This window comes from Portunus trituberculatus, chromosome 33 (genome assembly GCF_017591435.1).
Source record: "Portunus trituberculatus isolate SZX2019 chromosome 33, ASM1759143v1, whole genome shotgun sequence".
Classification (NCBI taxonomy): domain Eukaryota; kingdom Metazoa; phylum Arthropoda; class Malacostraca; order Decapoda; family Portunidae; genus Portunus; species Portunus trituberculatus.
The window spans coordinates 2,042,395-2,062,380 of NC_059287.1; the positions used below are offsets into that span (position 1 = coordinate 2,042,395).

General features: G+C 41.2%; 1 protein-coding gene across 33 annotated transcripts in view; it reads left to right on the plus strand.

Annotated features, from left to right (window-relative positions):
• The window catches only part of LOC123512468 (CUGBP Elav-like family member 4), a 754,341-nt gene that overhangs the window by 589,459 nt on the left and 144,896 nt on the right, over positions 1 to 19,986 (plus strand). For 20 of the 33 annotated variants that reach the window (XM_045268904.1, XM_045268911.1, XM_045268908.1 and 17 more), the window contains one exon: positions 7,039 to 7,059. The exons of the other annotated variants lie outside the window; for them this stretch is intronic. In XM_045268904.1, coding sequence (XP_045124839.1) covers positions 7,039 to 7,059 — 21 coding nt within the window. The remainder of the gene's footprint in view (positions 1 to 7,038; positions 7,060 to 19,986) is intronic. 33 annotated transcript variants of the gene reach the window in all.

Here is a 19,986-nt window from a genome sequence, read left to right on the forward strand (position 1 = left end):
TACTACTACTACCACCACCCCTACTACCACTGTTACTACTACTACTACTAGTGGTACACAACTTCCTCGCAGCTCCTCCCTTGTTAATGGTGACTTACATGGATCAAGAGGCTCACGGGAAGTTCATAATGCTAAGCCGTGCCCCGCCAGCGTCCCGCACCTCACGACGCGCCTCACTGCCACCCCTGCGCCCGCCCCTGCCCTCCACCTCCCGTCGCGGCCAATGGAGCGGCAAGCGTTTAAACACCAGCGATAATTTTGCTCCTCAGCCGTGAATCTGGTGACTCAGTGAAACACAAGCTGGGTGATGCTAAATTAACTTGATATACCCTCTCTCTCTCTCTCTCTCTCTCTCTCTCTCTCTCTCTCTCTCTCTCTCTCTCTCTTGTTTTTGCTTTAATATACTCCCTTATCTGCCTTAGTCCTTCATTATCAATTTTCTTTCCTTGTATGAGAGGAAAACAGAAAGAAAGAACAGTGTGTGTGTGTGTGTGTGTGTGTGTGTGTGTGTGTGTGTGTGTGTGTGTGTGTGTGTGTGTGTGTGTGTGTGTGTAGCTGTCCTTTACTAGTAATGGTGAAAAATTATAGAAGTACATACATTACATCGTACAAATAACACGGTGTGCTTGGTGACCTGAAATTGTATGAAAAACAATACATGAAATTGTAATGAGTCAGCGAAATTGTGCTACAGTGACAATGAAATAAAAATGTTGAGAATTCATGTAAAATCATCATTAAGGATAAGTTTAATTCAATTCTCTCTCTCTCTCTCTCTCTCTCTCTCTCTCTCTCTCTCTCTCTCTCTCTCTCTCTCTCTCTCTCTCTCTCGCGGGCGTGCAAACCGTGGCCTGGCCTCACGTGTTCATTTTACGTGTTTTTGGTAATTGGGTTAGGAAGGAAAAAGAAAAGAGTGCATTTTTCCGCCGCCTTTGTGTCAACATTATATTTTTAACTCTTCATGACTCGCCCAAATCACACCGGCAGAAAAAATTGTATTAAAATAATCCGTGTTGATTTTGGGTATTGTGAAAAAAAAAATGAAAAAAGGCAATATTGCGGAAACGGTGGTCAAGGACTTCAACATCAACACGAGAAAAAAATCAAATCTAAATATATTTTTGACACAGATTGTTTTTTGTGTAGAATATTCCATCTTTTAGGATTTCTTAAAGCAAAAATACGGCATTGTAAAACATCATAATGCAATTTTTATATTCAAAGAGTTTTAATTCAATATTTATAGGAAAAATACCACGATTCTCAAAACATCAGCGAAATTGATTAAGAGAGAGAGAGAGAGAGAGAGAGAGAGAGAGAGTAAAAAAAGGTTTCTCAGGAGCTAATTAACAAGAAACGCACAGAAATTAACAAAAAGAGAAAAAAAAAAAAAACTACTCCAAACATAAATTCTAAACAGCAATCAGTAAAACAGAGAACAAAAATAAAAAAAGATAGAAAAGTAACCATTTTAGAAAGAAAGAATTAATAGATAGAAAATATCAGAAGATAAAAGATAGAAATAATAGATAGAAAAATAGAAAATAAGAAGAGATAATAGATAGAAAAGCAACCATTTTATAAAGAAAGAAATAATAGATAGAAATAATAAATAAAAAATATAAAATAATAGAAAAGCAATCATTTTAGAAAGAAAGAAACAATAGATAGAAAATAATAGATAAATAATAGATAGAAATGAAAATAGAAAATAATAGATAGAAGAGTAGCCATTTTAGAAAGAAAGAAACAAGAATACAAGAGTAAAATCCACCGCAATACATAAGGGAAAGAATAAAGACCGTAACAACATCCACATCTTGGGATCGGAGGTTAGCAAGAGCCGTGATCGGAGGCCCAGTGATGGCCGGCACCAGGGAGTGTTGGACCGCCCAAAGACTGTTTCCGGATCCTGCAAGTTCACATCCGGAAGCTGAGAAGGATTTAATTGTCATTTGGGGAAAGCTTTCGCGTTACCGGACCGACCTGCAACTAGAGGAGGAGGAGGAGGAGGAGGAGGAGGAGGAGGTGGTGATATACGAGATGGAAAAGGATGAATAAGAAGAGTTAGAGAAGAAATACAAAGGAATACAAAGAAAAAAGAACACATAAGGAGGGTGTTGGAGGAGAAATAGGAGGAGGAGATATAGTAGATGGAAAAGGAAGAAGTAGAGTCAGAGAAGAATTACAAAGGAATGCAAAGGAACAAAACAGAATGTGGGTGTTGGAGGAAAAGGAGGAAGTGATATAGGAGATGGAGGAGAAAGAATAAAAGTTAGAAAAGAAATACAAAGGATTGCAAGGAAAGAAAATATAAGGAGGGTGTTGGTGGAGGAGGAGGAAGAGGAGGAGGAGGAGGAGGAGGAGGAGGAAAAGAGGAGGAAGAGGAGGAGTTATTCCTTCCTCTCTTTCTCTACCTTCTACGCATTCTACACTTCGTTCCCTCATCATCCTTTACGTTCCCCCTTTCCTCCCTACCCTCCCTCCCTCCGACATCCTACCTTCCTCCCTTCCTTTCCATTCTCCCCTACGCCTCGTCTAACCACGTAAACGACCTCAAACGATCCAAATTGACACTAATTGTTGTAATGCCGAGGCAAGACGCGAGTAGCCTTGGCCGTGCATCTCGTGATATTGCAGCTGGCCAAGTGGAGGGTGTAATATTAGCAGGAAGTGATTGTTTCTTAGTGTGTAGGTGTGGGGCGGGGTGTAGGTTGCTTTAGTGATGGTAGAAACGTGAGATAACCTTTGTCTCCTAACCTGACTTCTTCCAACCTATCTTTAGTCTCATGTTTGGACGTCTTATTAGCAGGAAGTGATTAATTTTTAGTCTGTAGGTGTATGGCGGAGTGCAGGTTGGTTGAGTCAGGCTAGAAACGCGAGCTAATCTTTGTATTGTAATATAACTTATCTTAATCTATCGTAGTAGTAGTTTTGGGTGTATTTTTAGCAGGATGTGATTGTTTTTTAGTCTGTAGGAGTGTGGCGGGTGTAGTTTGTTTTAGCAAGGCTAGAAACGTGAGCTAACCTTTGTATTGTAATCTAATCTATCTTAATCTATATCGTAGTAGTATTTTTTGGTGCACTTCTAGCAGGAATTGTTTTTTTTTAGTCTGTAGGTGTATGGCGGGGTGCAGGTTGGTTGAGTCAGGTTAGAATCGTGAGCTAGCCTTTGTATTGTAACCTAACCTCTTAACCCATCCTAGTATCATTTTCTGGTGTACATTCAGCAGGAATTCATTGTTTTTAAGTGTGTAGGTGTCTCGCGGGGTGTAGCTTGCTTTAGTGAGGCTAGAAACGTGAGCTAACCTTTGTATTCTAGGCTGACCTGTCTTGATTTTTCTTTGCATCATTTTCTGGTGTACTTTTAGCGGGTATTGATTGTGTGTTAGTCTGTAGGTGTATGGCGGGGTGTAGCTTGCTTCAGTGAGGGCTTGAACGCTAACTAACCTTTATACGAGTATTGTAACCTAATGTGTCCTAACTCATAGCAATATCGTTTTCTGGTGTACTTTTAGCAGGTATTGATTTTCTCGTAGTCTGTAGGTATATGGCGGAGTGTAGCTTGCTTCAGTGAGGGTTTGAACGTGAGCAAACCTTTATATTGTAACCTAAACTGCCTTAACACATCGTTGTATTCTTTTCCGACGGTCTTTTAGCAGGAATTCATTGTGTTTTAGTCTTTAGGTGTGGGTCGCGGTGTGGCTTGCTTTAGTGAGGGTAGGAACGTGAGCTAACCTTTGTATCCTTATCTAACCTGTCTCAACCTGTCTTTAGTTTCATTTCTGGATATAATGTTAGCAGGAATTGATTGTTTCTTTGTCTGTAGGTGTGAGTCAGGTTGTAGGTTGCTTAAACAAGGCCTTGGATATAAGCTTATCTTTGTATCCTGCCTTTACCTGTCCTTATATTACAAGCAACCTGTCCAATGTCCTATGAGCTAACCTTTCCCATCCTTTCATATCCTATTTAACCCTAACTTAATGTAATCTTAGCACTTTTACATAACCTATCCTAACTTAACCTAACCTAACCTAACCTAACCCAATCCTTCCGTCACTCCTTCCCCATCACTCCCTCCCATCAGCCCTTCACATCACCCCTTCACTCACCTCTCTCACACTCACCCTCCCTTCAATTACCCACTAATATAACTCATTCAGGTCACTGCTACCCTCCCTTCTCCCTAGAGTCGCCTTCAGCCTCCTCATCTTCCTTCTCCTTCTCCTCCTCCTCTATCTCCCTCCTCTTCTCCATCTTCATCCTATTCCTTCACATCTTTCCTACTTGTCCCGACCCAACCTATCCTAACCTAACCATATCTTACATGATCAAATGTAAATTCACCTAAATGAAGAATATTTTAAAGTTGATTTTGAAAGGTATCATTTTATAATATAGTAAGTAAGTTAGTGTTCTTTCTGTTTTTCCCTTCTCCTTCTCCTCCTTTTGCTCTTTCTAATCTTTCAAAGTCAAGCCATTATTTCAGTCTAGCCTGTTAGTGTTCTTTCTGTTTTCCCTTCTCCTCCTCCTCCTTTTGCTCTTTCTAATCTTTCAAAGTCAAGCCAAAGTCATGTTATTTCAGTCTATCCTTACGAATCTTAACTTAGTTTTAACTCGCTTAAAGGAGGAGCAAGTCTAGAGATGAGTTTCAAAGATATGACATTAGAACATACTAGTTTTGTTATCCTTCTCCTCTTTCAATACATTCTCTTTCCTTAACGTAACAGCTAACTTTGCCCAACCTAACTTAACTTAACCTTGCCTAACTTTGCCTAACCTAACCTTGCTAAACCTAACCTAACCAAACCTAACCTTGCTTAACCTTACATAATATAAACGAACCTAACATAACATATCCTACTTTAAGAGAGATTATAGAGTTAAGTTGCAAAGACCTGAATGTACTTAAACTGTTCCTCTTCCTCCTCCTCCTCCTCATCCTCCTCCTTCTCCTCCTGCTGTTCGGAGTGAGCACAAACACCGCCCTTTGCACCTTCCCAATCCTGGAGAATTTGAGGCCTCCACGAGCATCAGGGCCAGCAACAAACAGCCTCCCGCCAGCGCCTGAGAGCCTCCGAGCGCCATTAGGTTGCTAATGAGGCTCTGGTCATTTCTGGATCATGTCACAGCATTGTAATGTTCAGATCACCATTACCACTGGACTGGGATGAGCGAAGTGTATTGGGTTTTAAGGGGAGGGTGTGCTGGGGGTGTGTTGGGGTGTGTGGGTGTTGGGTGTTGTCTAGCTGTAGTGTTGCAAAGGTCGTTGGCGTTTAATGTGGTGTTGTGATGTGTTTTAGGGTGTTTGGAATGGCTAGTGTGGGTGTGTGTGTGTGTGTGTGTGTGTGTGTGTGTGTGTGTGTGTGTGTGTGTGTGTGTGTGTGTGTGTGTGTGTGTGTGTGTGTGTGTGTGTGTGTGTGTGTGTGTGTGTGTGTGTGTGTGTTTATCGAGTTGTATGCAAGAGTTGAGTCAATTTCGTGGTGTCCTGTTTCTGCATCCGTTTTTTACCTAGAGAGAGAGAGAGAGAGAGAGAGAGAGAGAGGTAAAAAAAAGCTTCCGGACAGTCAGCCAATACGTTATCATGTCAGTCAGTCAATCGGAGTCATTCATTGTCAGCAAATTAATCAGTTAGTCAGTCCGTCAGCCAATCATTAGACATAGTTATAGTTCGACTGTATAACCATTAACGTAGGAAGAGCTTCGAGATTGTAGAATAGATTACTTTTTTTTATGTAAGAGAGGAGGACTGGCCAAGGGCAACAAAAATATAAAGTAAAAAAATCCCACTCAGTTGCCAGTCTCCTTATATAGCAGATAGAATTAGCTAAAGTAGGGACAAATATCTTGAAACCTCCCTCTTGAATAACAACAATCCTTCATCTTGGACAGCTATTCAGTCAGTCACTCGTCCCCAGTGTTGAGAAAGACAATATAGAAGTACTCCCGTCTCCCTCCACACCAAGACGCTTCCTTTTCCCTGCCTCTCCCTGGGATGCTGCGGGCGAGGCGTGGCGGGGACCAGCTGGTCTTAGGTCAGGGAAGAGTGCGCCTTTTGACTCTCAGCTTAGGTTAGGTCTGTCTGCTCTTTTGTCCTCCTGCCAGGTATAAGAGTAAACAAGTCGGAATGTGGTCTGTTTGAGTTCCGTCCCGTATGCAAATATTAACTTGACTTGGTTGTTGTAAGAGGAGAAAGTGAGGCTGTTGTGACCGAGTTATGAGTACAGATAAGGTGGTTCTGTGTTGGGCGTTTGTGGGAGGAATGTGTTGTGTGTTGTTGTGACTTGTGAATGTAAATAATGAGGTTTTGTTAAGGTTCTGAGGGTCTGTAGAAATATATTATATGTTGTGACGGTCTAAGTATAATTAATGAGAGTTTGTGAGTGTTATGAATGCTGGTAAGAATATGATGTCTGTTATGACGAGTTGTGAGTAAAATTAAGATAATTTTGTGAGTGTTATGAGTGTTAGAATTACGTGACTCTGTGAGGTTTGTAAGTGATAGAATGTCTTATTATGAGTTGTGTTCAAACTAATGAGTCTTTGAGAGCTGAGTGGCGGAAATGTGTAATGCCATCAGGTAAAAATGAGTAACTAATCTAACCATTAAAATACAAGATGAATGCTTTCTTCCCCTAAACAGTGGCACGGGTGACGGTCCCTTCACCTGCAAGACTAATTAATTTTGTCTTCCTTACTTCGTTATGTGGTATTTATGTATTGACTTTTTTTTACATAAGTTAATTGTTCAGCAGGCAGTTCTCCATTAATTAGTAATGATAATCTAGGAAGCTAAGTAAAAATGTCCCTTTTGTCCCCTAAATCCTCCGTATTGCATGACTATAAAAACCTTTCAATTTCCACAAGACAGTAGTGAAGTAGCTGAATTTGTGGCTGTCAGCTTATCACTCCAGTGGTCAGTTCAGTTCACACATGATATTTTTCTTGATCCTTTTTGATGGAACCTATTTTTGATAAAGATATGAAACTTATTTTTTTCTAAATTTAGTATCGGAGTCCTCTCTTCTTTTTTTCAAGCTTACCAAGAGAATAACACAGGTGAGATATGGCTTCCCTCTCAGAAAAATAACCTGCACACACACAAACACACACACATACACCAGCCCACCCATACACACACTCATACACGCACCTAAGACACCTGCACACATAAACACACACACACTCACGCACTCCGTGATACAAACACCAACACTTCCCAACCCAGCATTCCCCGTAGTAGTTGCATCGCTGAGTCTGTAAGCACACCAGGAGATGGTAAGGCATTTTTTCAGGAAGGTGAATGGACAAAGTTACCAAGAGAGAAAAGGAAAGAAAAGAAAAGACTGGCTGGCTAGCTGGCTAATTGCCTACTTGTCTGCTTGCCTGCCTACCTGCCTGCTCACCTTCCTACCTGCTTGCCTGCCTGCCTGGTTCACTGGCTGGCTGGTCGGCTGGGTAGATGGTTAGCTGGATGATGGGCAGGTTGGCTGGCAGGCTGGCTGACAGGCTGGCTGGCAGGCTGGCTGGCTGGCTAGCTTCCATCACTGAGCTCTGTGACATCAGTGGGCCATTTTTCGCTTTTATTTTCGTTGTTGTTCAAGGCCAGTGCCCTTCAAACATCGATAACACATTGCATATAACAGTTTTAACTTAATTTTCGTCATACGTGAAATACTGCAGTGTATTTTCATTGAAAACGTAGAGTATTGTTGGTGAGTGACTCACCTGTAGCTGTCTTGGGGAAGCTAAGCGTCGCCTCTCCGGGAGCTTAGCAGGTCGTGTTGGCCAGGTAGTGTCGCGGGACCCTCGCCTGTCATAACGCTTGAGTCTCCGCCGGTAGCCGAGGATGTGCTCACCTGAGAGAGAGAGAGAGAGAGAGAGAGAGAGGCACAGATATAGACAAACATTTAGACAGAGACACGGAGAGAAAGAAATACAGACAGACAATAAGAAGAAAAGACAAGCTGAAAAAAACTATGCTTTTTGAATGAAAGAAAAGAAGTGAGGATGAATGAATGAATGAAAACCACCTTATGCCTTCTCCTCCTCCTCCTCCTCCTCCTCCTCCTCCTCCTCCTCCTCCTCCTCCTCCTCCTCCACAAGACGTCCACCTGACCCAGCCTTGGATTAATACCCTGTCCCAGCCCCCACCGTCAGTTGTGCCCTCGAGGGAGTGTTTGACCCTCTTTCTTTTCCTCCTAACTTTGTTTAGCCCTTCCCGCTTTATCCTCGCTCTTCCTCTTCTGCTCCTGCTCTATTTCTTTTTTTTTTCCTTTACTTCTTTTATCCCTTGTCTATTTTTACTTTTTCCTCTCGTCTTTTCTTTAATCTTTCTTACTTTAGTGATGTGTTTTCCTTCATTATGTTTTTCTTTTTCTTTTTCTCTTCTTCTATTCGTAATTCTTTTGTTTTTTTTCCGTTTTCTTTTCATTTTTTTATGGATACACTTACTTGTTTTGTTTTATTTTCCAAGTTTTTATCTTTTACTACATTTTTTATATAGTATTTCTTATCAACGTATCTCTCTCTCTCTCTCTCTCTCTCTCTCTCTCTCTCTCTCTCTCTCTCTCTCTCTCTCTCTCTCTCTCTCTCTCTCTCTCTCCATATTAAAACAGTCCTTCAATATTCAGTTGTTGTTTTTTTTCACCCATTTTCTCTCATATTCAACAACTCCATCGTTTTCTTTGATTAAATAGGAGCGAACATCACCTTGAAGAGAGAGAGAGAGAGAGAGAGAGAGAGAGAGAGAGAGAGAGAAAGAGAGAGAGAGCGGTGGGAGTGAGGGGTGGTCTTGGGAAGTCTGCACGGGAGCAATGGTGAAGTGGCGGGAAATCGGCACTAACAGTAACGTGTGTGATCGTAAGTAGAGGCGTGGGTGCCATTCCCAGGCTAATTCCACCCAAGTAGGACAAGGCACGCGGCGAGAGAGAGAGAGAGAGAGAGAGAGAGAGAGAGAGAGAGAGAGAGAGAGAAAGAGAGAGAGAAGGAGATGGGGAGGAATACGTTGATAAGAGAAAAGTGGAAAAAGAAAGGAAAAGGAGACAAAGATAGAGAAACAGAGAGATAGATAGATAGATAGAGAGAGAGAGAGAGAGAGAGAGAGAGAGAGAGAGAGAGAGAGAGAGGAAAAGAAATACGTTGATAAGAGGAAAATAAAAAGAAAGCGAAAAAAGGAAAAGGAGAAAGATAAATAGATGACATTGAGAGAGAGAGAGAGAGAGAGAGAAAATAGCTTACATACATAATGACAGACACTGCATAAAGATTTCCATGCTTATTAAGATTGAGTTTATTTGCGTACGTACTCTCTGTCGGTCTACCTTCAGTCTATATATATACATACATCATTGATCCTTACTCTTTACATTGTGGACTTCAACGATGCATCAAATATAAATTCAGAGTAATGCAGACTTTAAAAGACACACATTTTCAGAATATATTAAACAGGAAGCAAAATATACAGAAACGAAGAAAAAGTGCAACAAATCATACAGACAGAGAGACTAACAGACAGAGAGGCAGAATTGTGGAACGGACAGGCATGTAAATAGAAAGCAGATTAGACGGAAACTTAGAATAACAGATTATTTTGACTAACTGACAGATGCACGGATAGACAAACAAATGGAGAGAGAGTAAGGTTTAATTGTCCTTAGTTATAATCACTTTTAGCCCTTATTTCTCATAAAAACCACAGTGTTACTATACATGAAAAGACAGGAAGACAGACACAAGAAGACAGAAGCACAGTAGTAAGGAATCAAACAGAAAGCCGGAGAGAAACAGATAGCGAAAATACAATGACACCAAGAAACATTCCATGCATATACACAGAGGAAGCAAATACATTGATAAGATATGAGAGAGGATAGACAGAGACAGATAGATAAACAGATAGACAGGCGGGCAGGCAGGCAAGCAGGAGCACAGGGAAACATATCACAGGAACTTGCAAAAATAATGAATATATTGAAGACAGACACACGGAAACGCCTACCAGACAAAGCAGTGACAGGCATATAGACAGACAGATAGACAGAAGGATATAGACAGCGAGATGCAGCAAATAAATAGAAATCTTTCGTTATTTCATTGAAGAATAAGATATTGTGAAAATATCATACGAATTTAAATATAGTATACATTTATATCGAGTATCAGGACGCGTTTCCATATTCATTTTCTTACTGTTTGGTGATTTTATACAGCTTCAGAAACTCATGTTGGGAATTGAAATAGTGAAGACTGTGGCCATTAATCTTCTGACCTCCATAGACCCTTCTAAATGTCAATAAAATGGTCCAATCGTACACAAATCTCAAGGTAAAAATGTGTCCCAGAACTGAAGGGGCTAAAGTAATAGGTGAGAAGTAAAAGGGATTCGTGCCTGTGATCAGTGATGCAAGAAGAGTCAGCGTGTAACGGGTGACCTCTACTAAATGCCCATGTTGTTTTTCCTTGCCTAATATTCTTCTTCGAACCGCCCTAATAATTCCCGCCAAGACAGATGCGATGAACAAGTGTGGTTTTTTTTTTTTTTTTCTCCCTTTTCCGTGTCTTCCATTCTTTTTTTTTTCCTATGTGATGACCAAGTGTAAGTTGTTTTTTTCCTCTCTTTTCTGTGTCTTTTATTCCTTTTTTTTCTATATTCCTTATTATACATGTCACAAACACCTTTTTATATCTTATCTTTCTTCTCCAATGCTTCATAATTTTGTTCTTTTTCTTCTTGTTTTGATTTTTTATAAGCCATTTCCATACAGTGCACACCTTTTATTGTTTCTTCCTCCTCTACTTTTAGGTCAAAAATTTAGTCATGTTTCTCCTATCTTTATTTGCTTTCAACTATCTATTTACACCTTTTCAATTTTGTTTTCTATCTTCAACTCTCCATTTCTTTCATTTTCATTGTTTTCTATGTCAAGTCTCTAAATCCTTTTTCTCATACATATTATGAATTAGCAACATGCTCTTCTAACATACCAAAAAACTAATCTTTTCCCTCTATTTTCTTTTTCCTCTAAGCCTTCTTCCTGCCTTCTCATATATATTCTAAATTAGCAACATTTACTTCTGATATATCAAAAAAACTAATCTTTACCCCTTATTCTCTTTCTCTCTAAGCCTCCAAATCACACTACTCATTCATTTGACCCTCCTCTACGAAAACCTTCCTCCGTCACTCCATAAAGCGACAGAGTTCGGCAGCGTGTTAACAGAAAACGCTTGATTTTATTCCACACACGAGCTGGACCGGACAAAACCATGCTATCGATATTCACGCTATTTAAACTCAACGATGTGACTTGCTTTGGTGTCCCTCAGCCCAGTGGTTCAGCTTGAAGGGCACTTGTAATTCAGAAGACAGGGGGAGAGACAGAGAAAGAGAGGGAGAGACGAACAGACATGCAGCATAAGGCCAAGATAGTGTTAGCCCTTCGTGACCTTAAGCTTCACCCCTCATCAAAGCTGCCCCGGTGTTCTAGTGCATTATGATAAGAGACACCGCCGCCTCAGCTCCATAAGTCTTGTGGTTGTCATGTAGTGAGGATCAGGTTGGCTGCGTGTGGGTTAGTAATGTGAAGCAGACATACTCGCTCTCTGAAATGGTGAGATGTGGCGGTGTTCTTGATATAGTGAGAGTCTGCCCCGTGTTCTGAAATGGTTTGCTCTTTCACCACTATACGTTTAAAGGCTACAGCTGTGATTAACCGGCTTCTCAAGAGTATTTTTACTGTTAACAATATATAAATCATGTTAATCTGTCACTAGAATCACACAAACACGTATTAAAAACCGTGTAACTCGTAGCAGACCCCTTTAAATGTAGTATAGATGCGGTGAAGTGCAGTGGCGTTTCAGAATACTGTGTTTGCGTGGGACGGCGATCCTGAGATTCAGAAAAATATATGCGTCTGTTTTAATGTGCCACCAGCTCGTATTTACATAATTTTAAGTGGCTGCTCTCTTTGTTGCACCGCTGACCTTGGCCGCGAGCAGGGATGGATAGCAGTGAGGCAGGAGATTAAGCAGCGGCGGCCCGTGAGTCACACCTGCTCGTGCATTATACAGCCAAGAGCGCCGCGCCTTGACTGTTGCTTAAACTTGAGTTCAGAACCTTTTGTGGAAGAAACAGAGAACTTCCGGACGTGTGTAATGGGATTCCTTGATGCAGTGGAGCTTCTTCGCCCACTGGAGCCTGTGTAATGGTGGCCCCTCCTCCTCAGGGCCGCGGAGCCATGAATAATGAGTGTGTGAGTGACGCCGAGCCTCTTCCTGGAATGCCACAGGTAAAAGTTTAAGAAGGTGATCAGTCTCTCTCCGCCTCCACGTTCCCTAACCCTGTCCCTTTCTTCCTTCGCCGGCAGCACCTCCTCCTGTTGTTCGTGCAGGGCAGACACATGTTTTACTCTCTATAGGAAGAGCTAGAGTGTTACCAGCTCTATTCCCTCTGTCTCTCTCCCTTTCTCCCTCTTCCTCTCTCTTTACTAGTCTTCCAATCAGTGTCTAAGTGATGGATTCCAAGGCCAGCGAGAGATGGAATGGAGCAGATCACAACTACAGCCAGGGATTTATGGGTCGTAATCAAATCTCCCACTGAATTATGCTCGTATCTCAGGCCTATTGAAATCTACTTGGAATTCATTCTCATGGGAAAAAAGTAGAGTGCGGCTGATTAATATGATTTGCGCTCCATATGAGGAAAATGTTTGGTGTGCCTGGAAGCCCCGCGTGTGTGGCGGCGCGTGGAAGAGGAAAGGAAAAAGAGAGGCGAGGGAGGCAAAATTAGAGACCTCGCTGGGAAGATGAAGAAAATTAGATGTCGAACTTGTCAGAGGAAGAAGAGAGGAGGAGGACGGTGGAAAGAGTGCAGGTGGAGGTGGGAGGGGAGAGAAATTATTAAAGAAGACTAAAGATTAAAGACCAAAGGAAAACTAGAGAATGGTCATATTTTGTAAGGAAAGCGAAAAAAAAAAAAATTAAGTGCCAAAATAAAAGTAGAAAGTGTCGGATCTGTAAGGGGACTGGCAACTAAGTGGGCCATTTTTATACATATTTTTGTTGCTCTTGGCCAGTTTTCCCCTCCCACATTAAAAAAATCAGAGACAAAGAGGAAACTAGAGTACTTTAATTTGAAACAGAGAAGACTACTATACATATTACAGACAAAATAAACTAGAAAACAACATTAAAAAGTCAATGAATAACAGCGATACGATATAAAGGACTAAGAACAAGTACAATATCATAAAAAATTAAAAATGAAGCGTGGAAGCTGGAGAGTTTGATGACATAACACCTGTCCTTGATTCAGGCTGTGTGTGTCAATTAAGTCGACACACCTTCACACCTTCACACCTACAGCGGGGACAGTGCTCGTGTGTACTTTCCTTACTTACCTGTCGAGACGCGCGTACAGGTGTTGTTTGTGAATGGAAGATTAGATTCCTTCATTATGGATCATGTGTTTGTACTTCCACCTTTGCATTAACCCCTTCAGTACCGAGACACATTTTCACCTTTAGATTTGTGTACGATTAGACCATTTTATTGACATTGGGAAGGGTTTATGGACGTCAGAAGATTAATGGTCGCGGTCTTCACTATTTTAATCCCCTACATGATTTTCTGAAGCTTCATTTGTATTTACTCTTGGAAGTTAAAATATTTTAATGATAATAATAGTAATAATAATAATAATAATAATAATAATAATAATAATAATAATAATGATAATAATAACAGTACCTCAGCTAATGATAATATAAAGGTCACTCTTTCATGTAATATTTCCTTTTTTTATCCGTGAAGGAAGCCGCTCAAGGAAACAGAAATAGAAAAATAATATAGAAGTTAATCTCGCGGTGCTCTTACCAGATGAAAAAGAAAAGATAAACAAATTTTAACGGAGAAAAAAATGTAAAGTGAAGGACTATTTAGTTTTGACTGGAAATGTTTTGTTGAAAGACGAGTATTTCAGCGTGAAGTGAAGGAGTGACAGGGAAAGTTTGGGTGCAAATGATATCTAAATCAAAACTTACTTGATATATGATATACTTTATAACTTTGCTTGAACAGATATGACCATTTGAATCATCCATTGCTTGACATTACATTAAAGATACGATGAGAATATAATGGCCGGGAATAATAGAGTGAGTCGCCATTCTGATTTTAACGTTAATGAAGTAAAAAGATATTCTGAATAAAGAAATGAATAACCATCAAACTTTTAATAATAGTGAAAGAAAAACTGCCTTCAGAGTTATAGCCATCTGACTTTTAATTAAAATGAAGGAAAAAGTGGTTTCAGAATAATGGAATGAATAACAATGCAACTTTTTATGTTAATTCAAGAGAACATTATACTCAGACTAATGAAATGAATAGCCATCTAACTTTTGCTATTAAAGAAGGAAAGATTACACTTCAGAGTAATGAAACAAATTAATCATAACGAAGTATAGAATTTAACTTAGAATGACGCATTACATATCCATCAGACTCTTCATAATTAGAAAGTACACTACTCATAATACATCAGCACGACATTAGAGGTTAATAAATACACCTTAACCTTTTAGTACACTTAATCCCTTCACTACTGAGACGTGTTTTCATGGTTCTTCTGCCTACTATTTGGCAATTTTATACAGCTTCAGAAACTTATGTGGGGATTAAAATAGTAAAGACTCTGTACAATAACCTTCTAGCCTCCATAGATCTTTCCTAATGTAAACAAAATCGTCTAACCACTCAAAACTCTTGGTAAAAATGCGTCCTAGTACTGAAGAGGTTAATGTAGACTTCAATCCCTTCCTTCACACCAGCGGGGGGAATAAAGCGAACATTCTCAGCTGTTAAATGGACAGAGCATTCCACTTCCCTTATACCTTCGGCGATTCACTTTCCCTCAGTAACTCGGAGCGCGCGGTACTTCCTTTTCGTTACTGTCAATTTAGAGTCACGCGGCGCCAGTAACGACATTAGCGGGTGAACAGTGACCGCCAGCTCTCTGCCGCTGACAGTTAGGGCAGACTCTTAGCGCCCCCTCAGTGATGCTGTCGTCGGGGATCAGTGGTGTTGGTGGTGGTGGTGGTGGTGGTGCCTCACTGCTGTTGCTGCTTCATTACTGCTGCTCGACTACTGTTTTGCTGCTACTTTTGATCTACTTCTACTGTTTATAATGTTAGTTTACTACTTACTACTACTACTACTACTACTACTACTACTACTACTACTACTGTGAATCAACAGAAACATTTAGTAAGATTCAAGTTGGAAAACTGGCGACTCATCCCTCTTTTCCTCGCCAGTGCTCGCGTCGCCTGAACTCCTGTCCTCCGCTCCCTCCGAAGCAAAGACGCCGCGCGGCTCAACAAGAAAAGTGAAGTGAGGCATTTTTAGAAAAACAATACTGCGTTTTTTCTAGGTTTGTTTTCGCTCAAGTTGCGCCTTGTGCAACTCCCGGCCATTAGTGTGTTTTTATCTGCCGAGTTGCGAGTGTTTGTTTTCCTGTAAAGCAGATCACTGTCAGGCTGGCACTGTCCTGTTGCACCACCACTGATAGGCTGGCACTGCCTTGCTGCAGTACCACCGCCAGGGTGGCACTGTCCTACTGTTATAGATAGCAAAGTAAACAGTAAAGAAGAAATATCATATGTTTAATACTGTATTGCTGTGTATTGCTTTACGGAGTTACTCTTGAATAAAAAAAAGTAAAAGCAAATTTTGTACTGTACATAAACAAATAAAAAGAAAATATACAGACATGCAAAATTTTGATGTTCAAAACTTTCAGAAAGCATTTCACAGTTCAGGGAGTGCGAAATGAAATGCTAAAAGGAAAGCAACACAAAAACAGGATGAACGAAGCAACATTTTCCTTTACTTGTGCACCGGAAAACAAAGAAAATGCTACAAAAAGCGAAGAATAACTGAGCATTGAAGTCTTGTAAAATTAACGTATGTCACTCACTGAGAAAAGAAATAAAACTGAAAGCCGTAAAAAAAATCGGAGTGGAATAGCAACATTTTACGACATTACGCGTAATTAATAAGATTATATTACACGTACAAAGTTCCCCTTGCCTCCGTTCCCTTACTCTCACATTCCCCTCCCACCGTTCCCCTTCCCTCCCCATATACTCGTTCCTGCCTCAAACCTTCCCCTTCCTGTCCCCCTTCCAGTCCCTTTCCCTTTATGCCCCTTCTCCCCTCTCCTGTCTGAACCCTTCCCGTTTGGCTTCCCCTTCCCCTTCCCCAAATCCGATCTGCGCCCCTTCCCTCTTCCTTCCCCTGCGCGGTGTGGTGGAATGCGCGGCGAGGGATGGCGGGCGAGGGTGGCACGCTCACCAAAAACAGGGTGTGATTAATGGAAAGTATCAGTGTGTAGGTGTATTAGGTGACTGGTATTGATTTTGTGGTTTTGTTTTGACTCTCTCTCTCTCTCTCTCTCTCTCTCTCTCTCTCTCTCTCTCTCTCTCTCTCTCTCTCTCTCTCTTGCTGGTCACTGCAAAAAAACTAGATATTTCGTATTTTTTAGTATAGTAGTAGATAACTCGTATTGATTTTTTATTTAACTCTCTCTCTCTCTCTCTCTCTCTCTCTCTCTCTCTCTCTCTCTCTCTCTCTCTCTCTCTCTCTCTCTCTCTCTCTCTCTCTCTCTCTCTCTCTCTCTCTCTCTCTCTCTCTCTCTCTCTCTCTCTCATCACACACACCACTCCCTCGCCACGTTTTACTGGCTTATCAGTGCATATCTTCCCTCGCTGCCGGAATTCGACATAACACTCCTTCGGCCTTGCGCACTTCCCCACCTACCCACCTCCCTAACTCCAAGCCTAGCCTCCCGCCTCCCAGCCTCTCCTCCGCGTCTCGCCGCCCGCCCGCGACCAACCCTTCATCTCGCTGCTATTCTTACCGACACTGTTTGGCGTAGAGTGAGTGTTGAGATTTAAGTGTTGGTGAGGGAATAAGTGAATGTGTAATGTGTTTAGATGTAGGGTGTTTTTCTCTCTTTTTTCTGTGTAGGTGTGTGTGTGTGTGTGTGTGTGTGTGTGTGTGTGTGTGTGTGTGTGTGTGTGTGTGTGTGTGTTTTTGTCTGTTTTGTAAAAAACTAGTGTTTGTTTGAATTATTAAGAAAATTAGTCAGTAATGATAGTAATTTTAGTGATAATGCGCTCTCTCTCTCTCTCTCTCTCTCTCTCTCTCTCTCTCTCTCTCTCTCTCTCTCTCTCTCGCTCCTCCTCCTCCTCCTCCTCCTCCTCCTCCTTCACATCATTTCTATATTTACTTTTTTTTTTCCTCTTGACCTCCTCCTCCTCCTCCTCCTCCTTATCATATCTCTTCCACTCTCACTCTTCTATCCTTTTAATTCTCTTCCTTCCGTTATTTGTTTTTTTTCTCTCTCTTTATTTTCTCTTCCACAAAATCTTCCTCCTCAGTCTTTTAAAATTTTCTCATCTTTTCATCTATCACGCTTCATTTTCTCTTCCTCCTCCTCCTCCTCCTCCTCCTCCTCCTCCTCCTCCTCCTCCTCCTCCTCCTCCTCCTTCTCTTCCTCCTCCATATACACTGACCCTACTACTGCTGTGTCGGGGCGTCAGGCTGCCTACGCCCCGCCACCCTCCATCAGTCTGTTGAGCTTAACGAGGCGCTCTCTCTCTCTCTCTCTCTCTCTCTCTCTCTCTCTCTCTCTCTCTCTCTCTCTCTCTCTCTCTCTCTCTCTCTCTCTCTCTGCCTGGGAACTAGCGGCCAGCATTGCTATTATCGGGTTTTCCATAATGAAGTCTGTGCGTTCTGGTATTGTAATTAACCAAATGGAAAGTGTGGTAATTAGAATTAAAAATACATATCGGCTTCTACTTAGTAATCTCTCTCTCTCTCTCTCTCTCTCTCTCTCTCTCTCTCTCTCTCTCTCTCTCTCTCTCTCTCTCTCTCTCTCTCTCTCTCTCTCTCTCTCTCTCTCTCTCTCTCTCTCTCTCTCTCTCAGTTATCTCTCTCTTCTCTGTTTTTTCTCTGCTATAACTCTCTCTCTCTCTCTCTCTCTCTCTCTCTCTCTCTCTCTCTCTCTCTCTCTCTCTCTCTCTCTCTCTCTCTCTCTCTCTCTCTCTCTCTCTCTCTCTCTCTCTCTCTCTCTCTCTCTCTCTCTCTCTCTCTAGCCGGGCATTATTTAGCGGGGTTCCCAAGCTGCGGTGTTCATTTGTGGCTTGCAACTCGTAAATGTGAATGTTGTCTTTGCCACTAATGGAGTTTTGCTTGATAACTTTATTCTGCAGATTATTTGTAGGGATCATGTGAAGACTTTATTTTCTAGGTCTGGTTTTTTTAGAAGTTTTCTTTCTTTTTTTTTAAGTGTTTATGTATTGTCAGTTTCTTTTTTTTTTATGTGTTATTTGTCTCTGTCTCTCTCTATGTCTCTCTGTGTCTCTGTCTCTCTCTCTCTTTTTCTCTCTTTCTCTCTCTTTCTCTCTCTCTCTCTCTCTCTCTCTCTCTCTCTCTCTCTCTCTCTCTCTCTCTCTCTCTCTCTCTCCTTTTCCTTCCTTTATTCCTTTCCTCTTTTATTAAATTATGTTTTCCTTGAGTGACCATTGATAATCTGACGCTTAAATCACATTACTTTATTCTTTTTCTTTCTTCCTTCTTGCCTTCTTTCCTTTCTTCCTTCACCTACACTTGCCTCTTCTTTCCTTTATTCCTTCCTTCCTTCTTCTAACGATACTTTCATATAGTAACTATTGATAACAGGACACTTGAAACTCATCACCACACTTCCTTCCTTCCTTCCTTCCTTCCTTCCTTCCTTCCTTCCTTCCTTCCTTTCTTTCCTTCCTTCATCTACACGTTCATGAGCATCTATTGATAACATGACACTTAAGACGACATACAGAAACTCCTTCTTCTCTCACCACGTCAATTTTTCAAGTCCCCAGAGACGTCTAGCAGTGGTTCTCAAGGCACTTTCTCCCCATGGTAAACTAGAAATTTTGTTAATCCATCACCAAAACCATAACAATATCCTTAACTTTTGCAGTATCAGCACGCATTTGCATTTTCTTTCTGGTTACTATTTGATGATTTTATACAACTTCAGAAACTTACTTGGAGGGATCAAAATAGTGAAGACATTGGCCATTAATCTTCTGACCTCCATAGACCCTTCGTAATGCCAATAAAACCGTCTAATCACCAAGAAATTCAAGGCGAAAATACGTCCCAGTACTGAAGAGGTTAAGAATATGAGTCTCTTCAACGAGAGCCTTTGAAAATAGTTATCGTAAAAGACCAAAGCGTTTCTGAATATGGGTCTTAAAAACTCGCCACCACACACCACAGTATCCTTCAATTCATGACGCTTCCCTCCTTCCTTCCTTTCTTCTCGCCCTCCTTCCATTTCCTTCCCTTCATGTGTCATTCCATCAATATTTTGCGTCCACATTTTTTTCCATACGTAATACAGTCTGGTCTTTCATGTCTGGAGTGGTTGTAAATCCATGTTTGATTCCTCTCTTACGTGGCCATCTTTGATTCAAGCCATGGGGGAAAGGAAGGCGGTCATTGGGTGAGAGAGAGAGAGAGAGAGAGAGAGAGAGAGAGAGAGAGAGAGAGGACTTACTAGATTAATGTGATTCATGTTTTAGCTTAGGTGACGTTAGTTAGGTTAGGTTCGGTTAGGTTAAGTTAGATTAGGTTAAGTTAGGTCAAAGAAGGTAAGGTTAGGTTAGGGCAAGTTATATCAAATCAACTCCCGTATTCAAAATCTCTGCTCTCTTACCATGACAGTTTTCCAAGGCCACAGAGACACTAGCCGAGTTTCCAAGACAGTTCTTCCTTATGAGAATCTAGAATTCTTGCCAATCCTTCACCAGAGCCAGAAAAGTACTCTTAAAAACACGACTATCTTCAACTGGAGCCTTTGGAAAGTAGTATTGGTGAGGGAGCAAAGCGTTTCAGAATACTGGCATAGGTCAGATCAGGTTA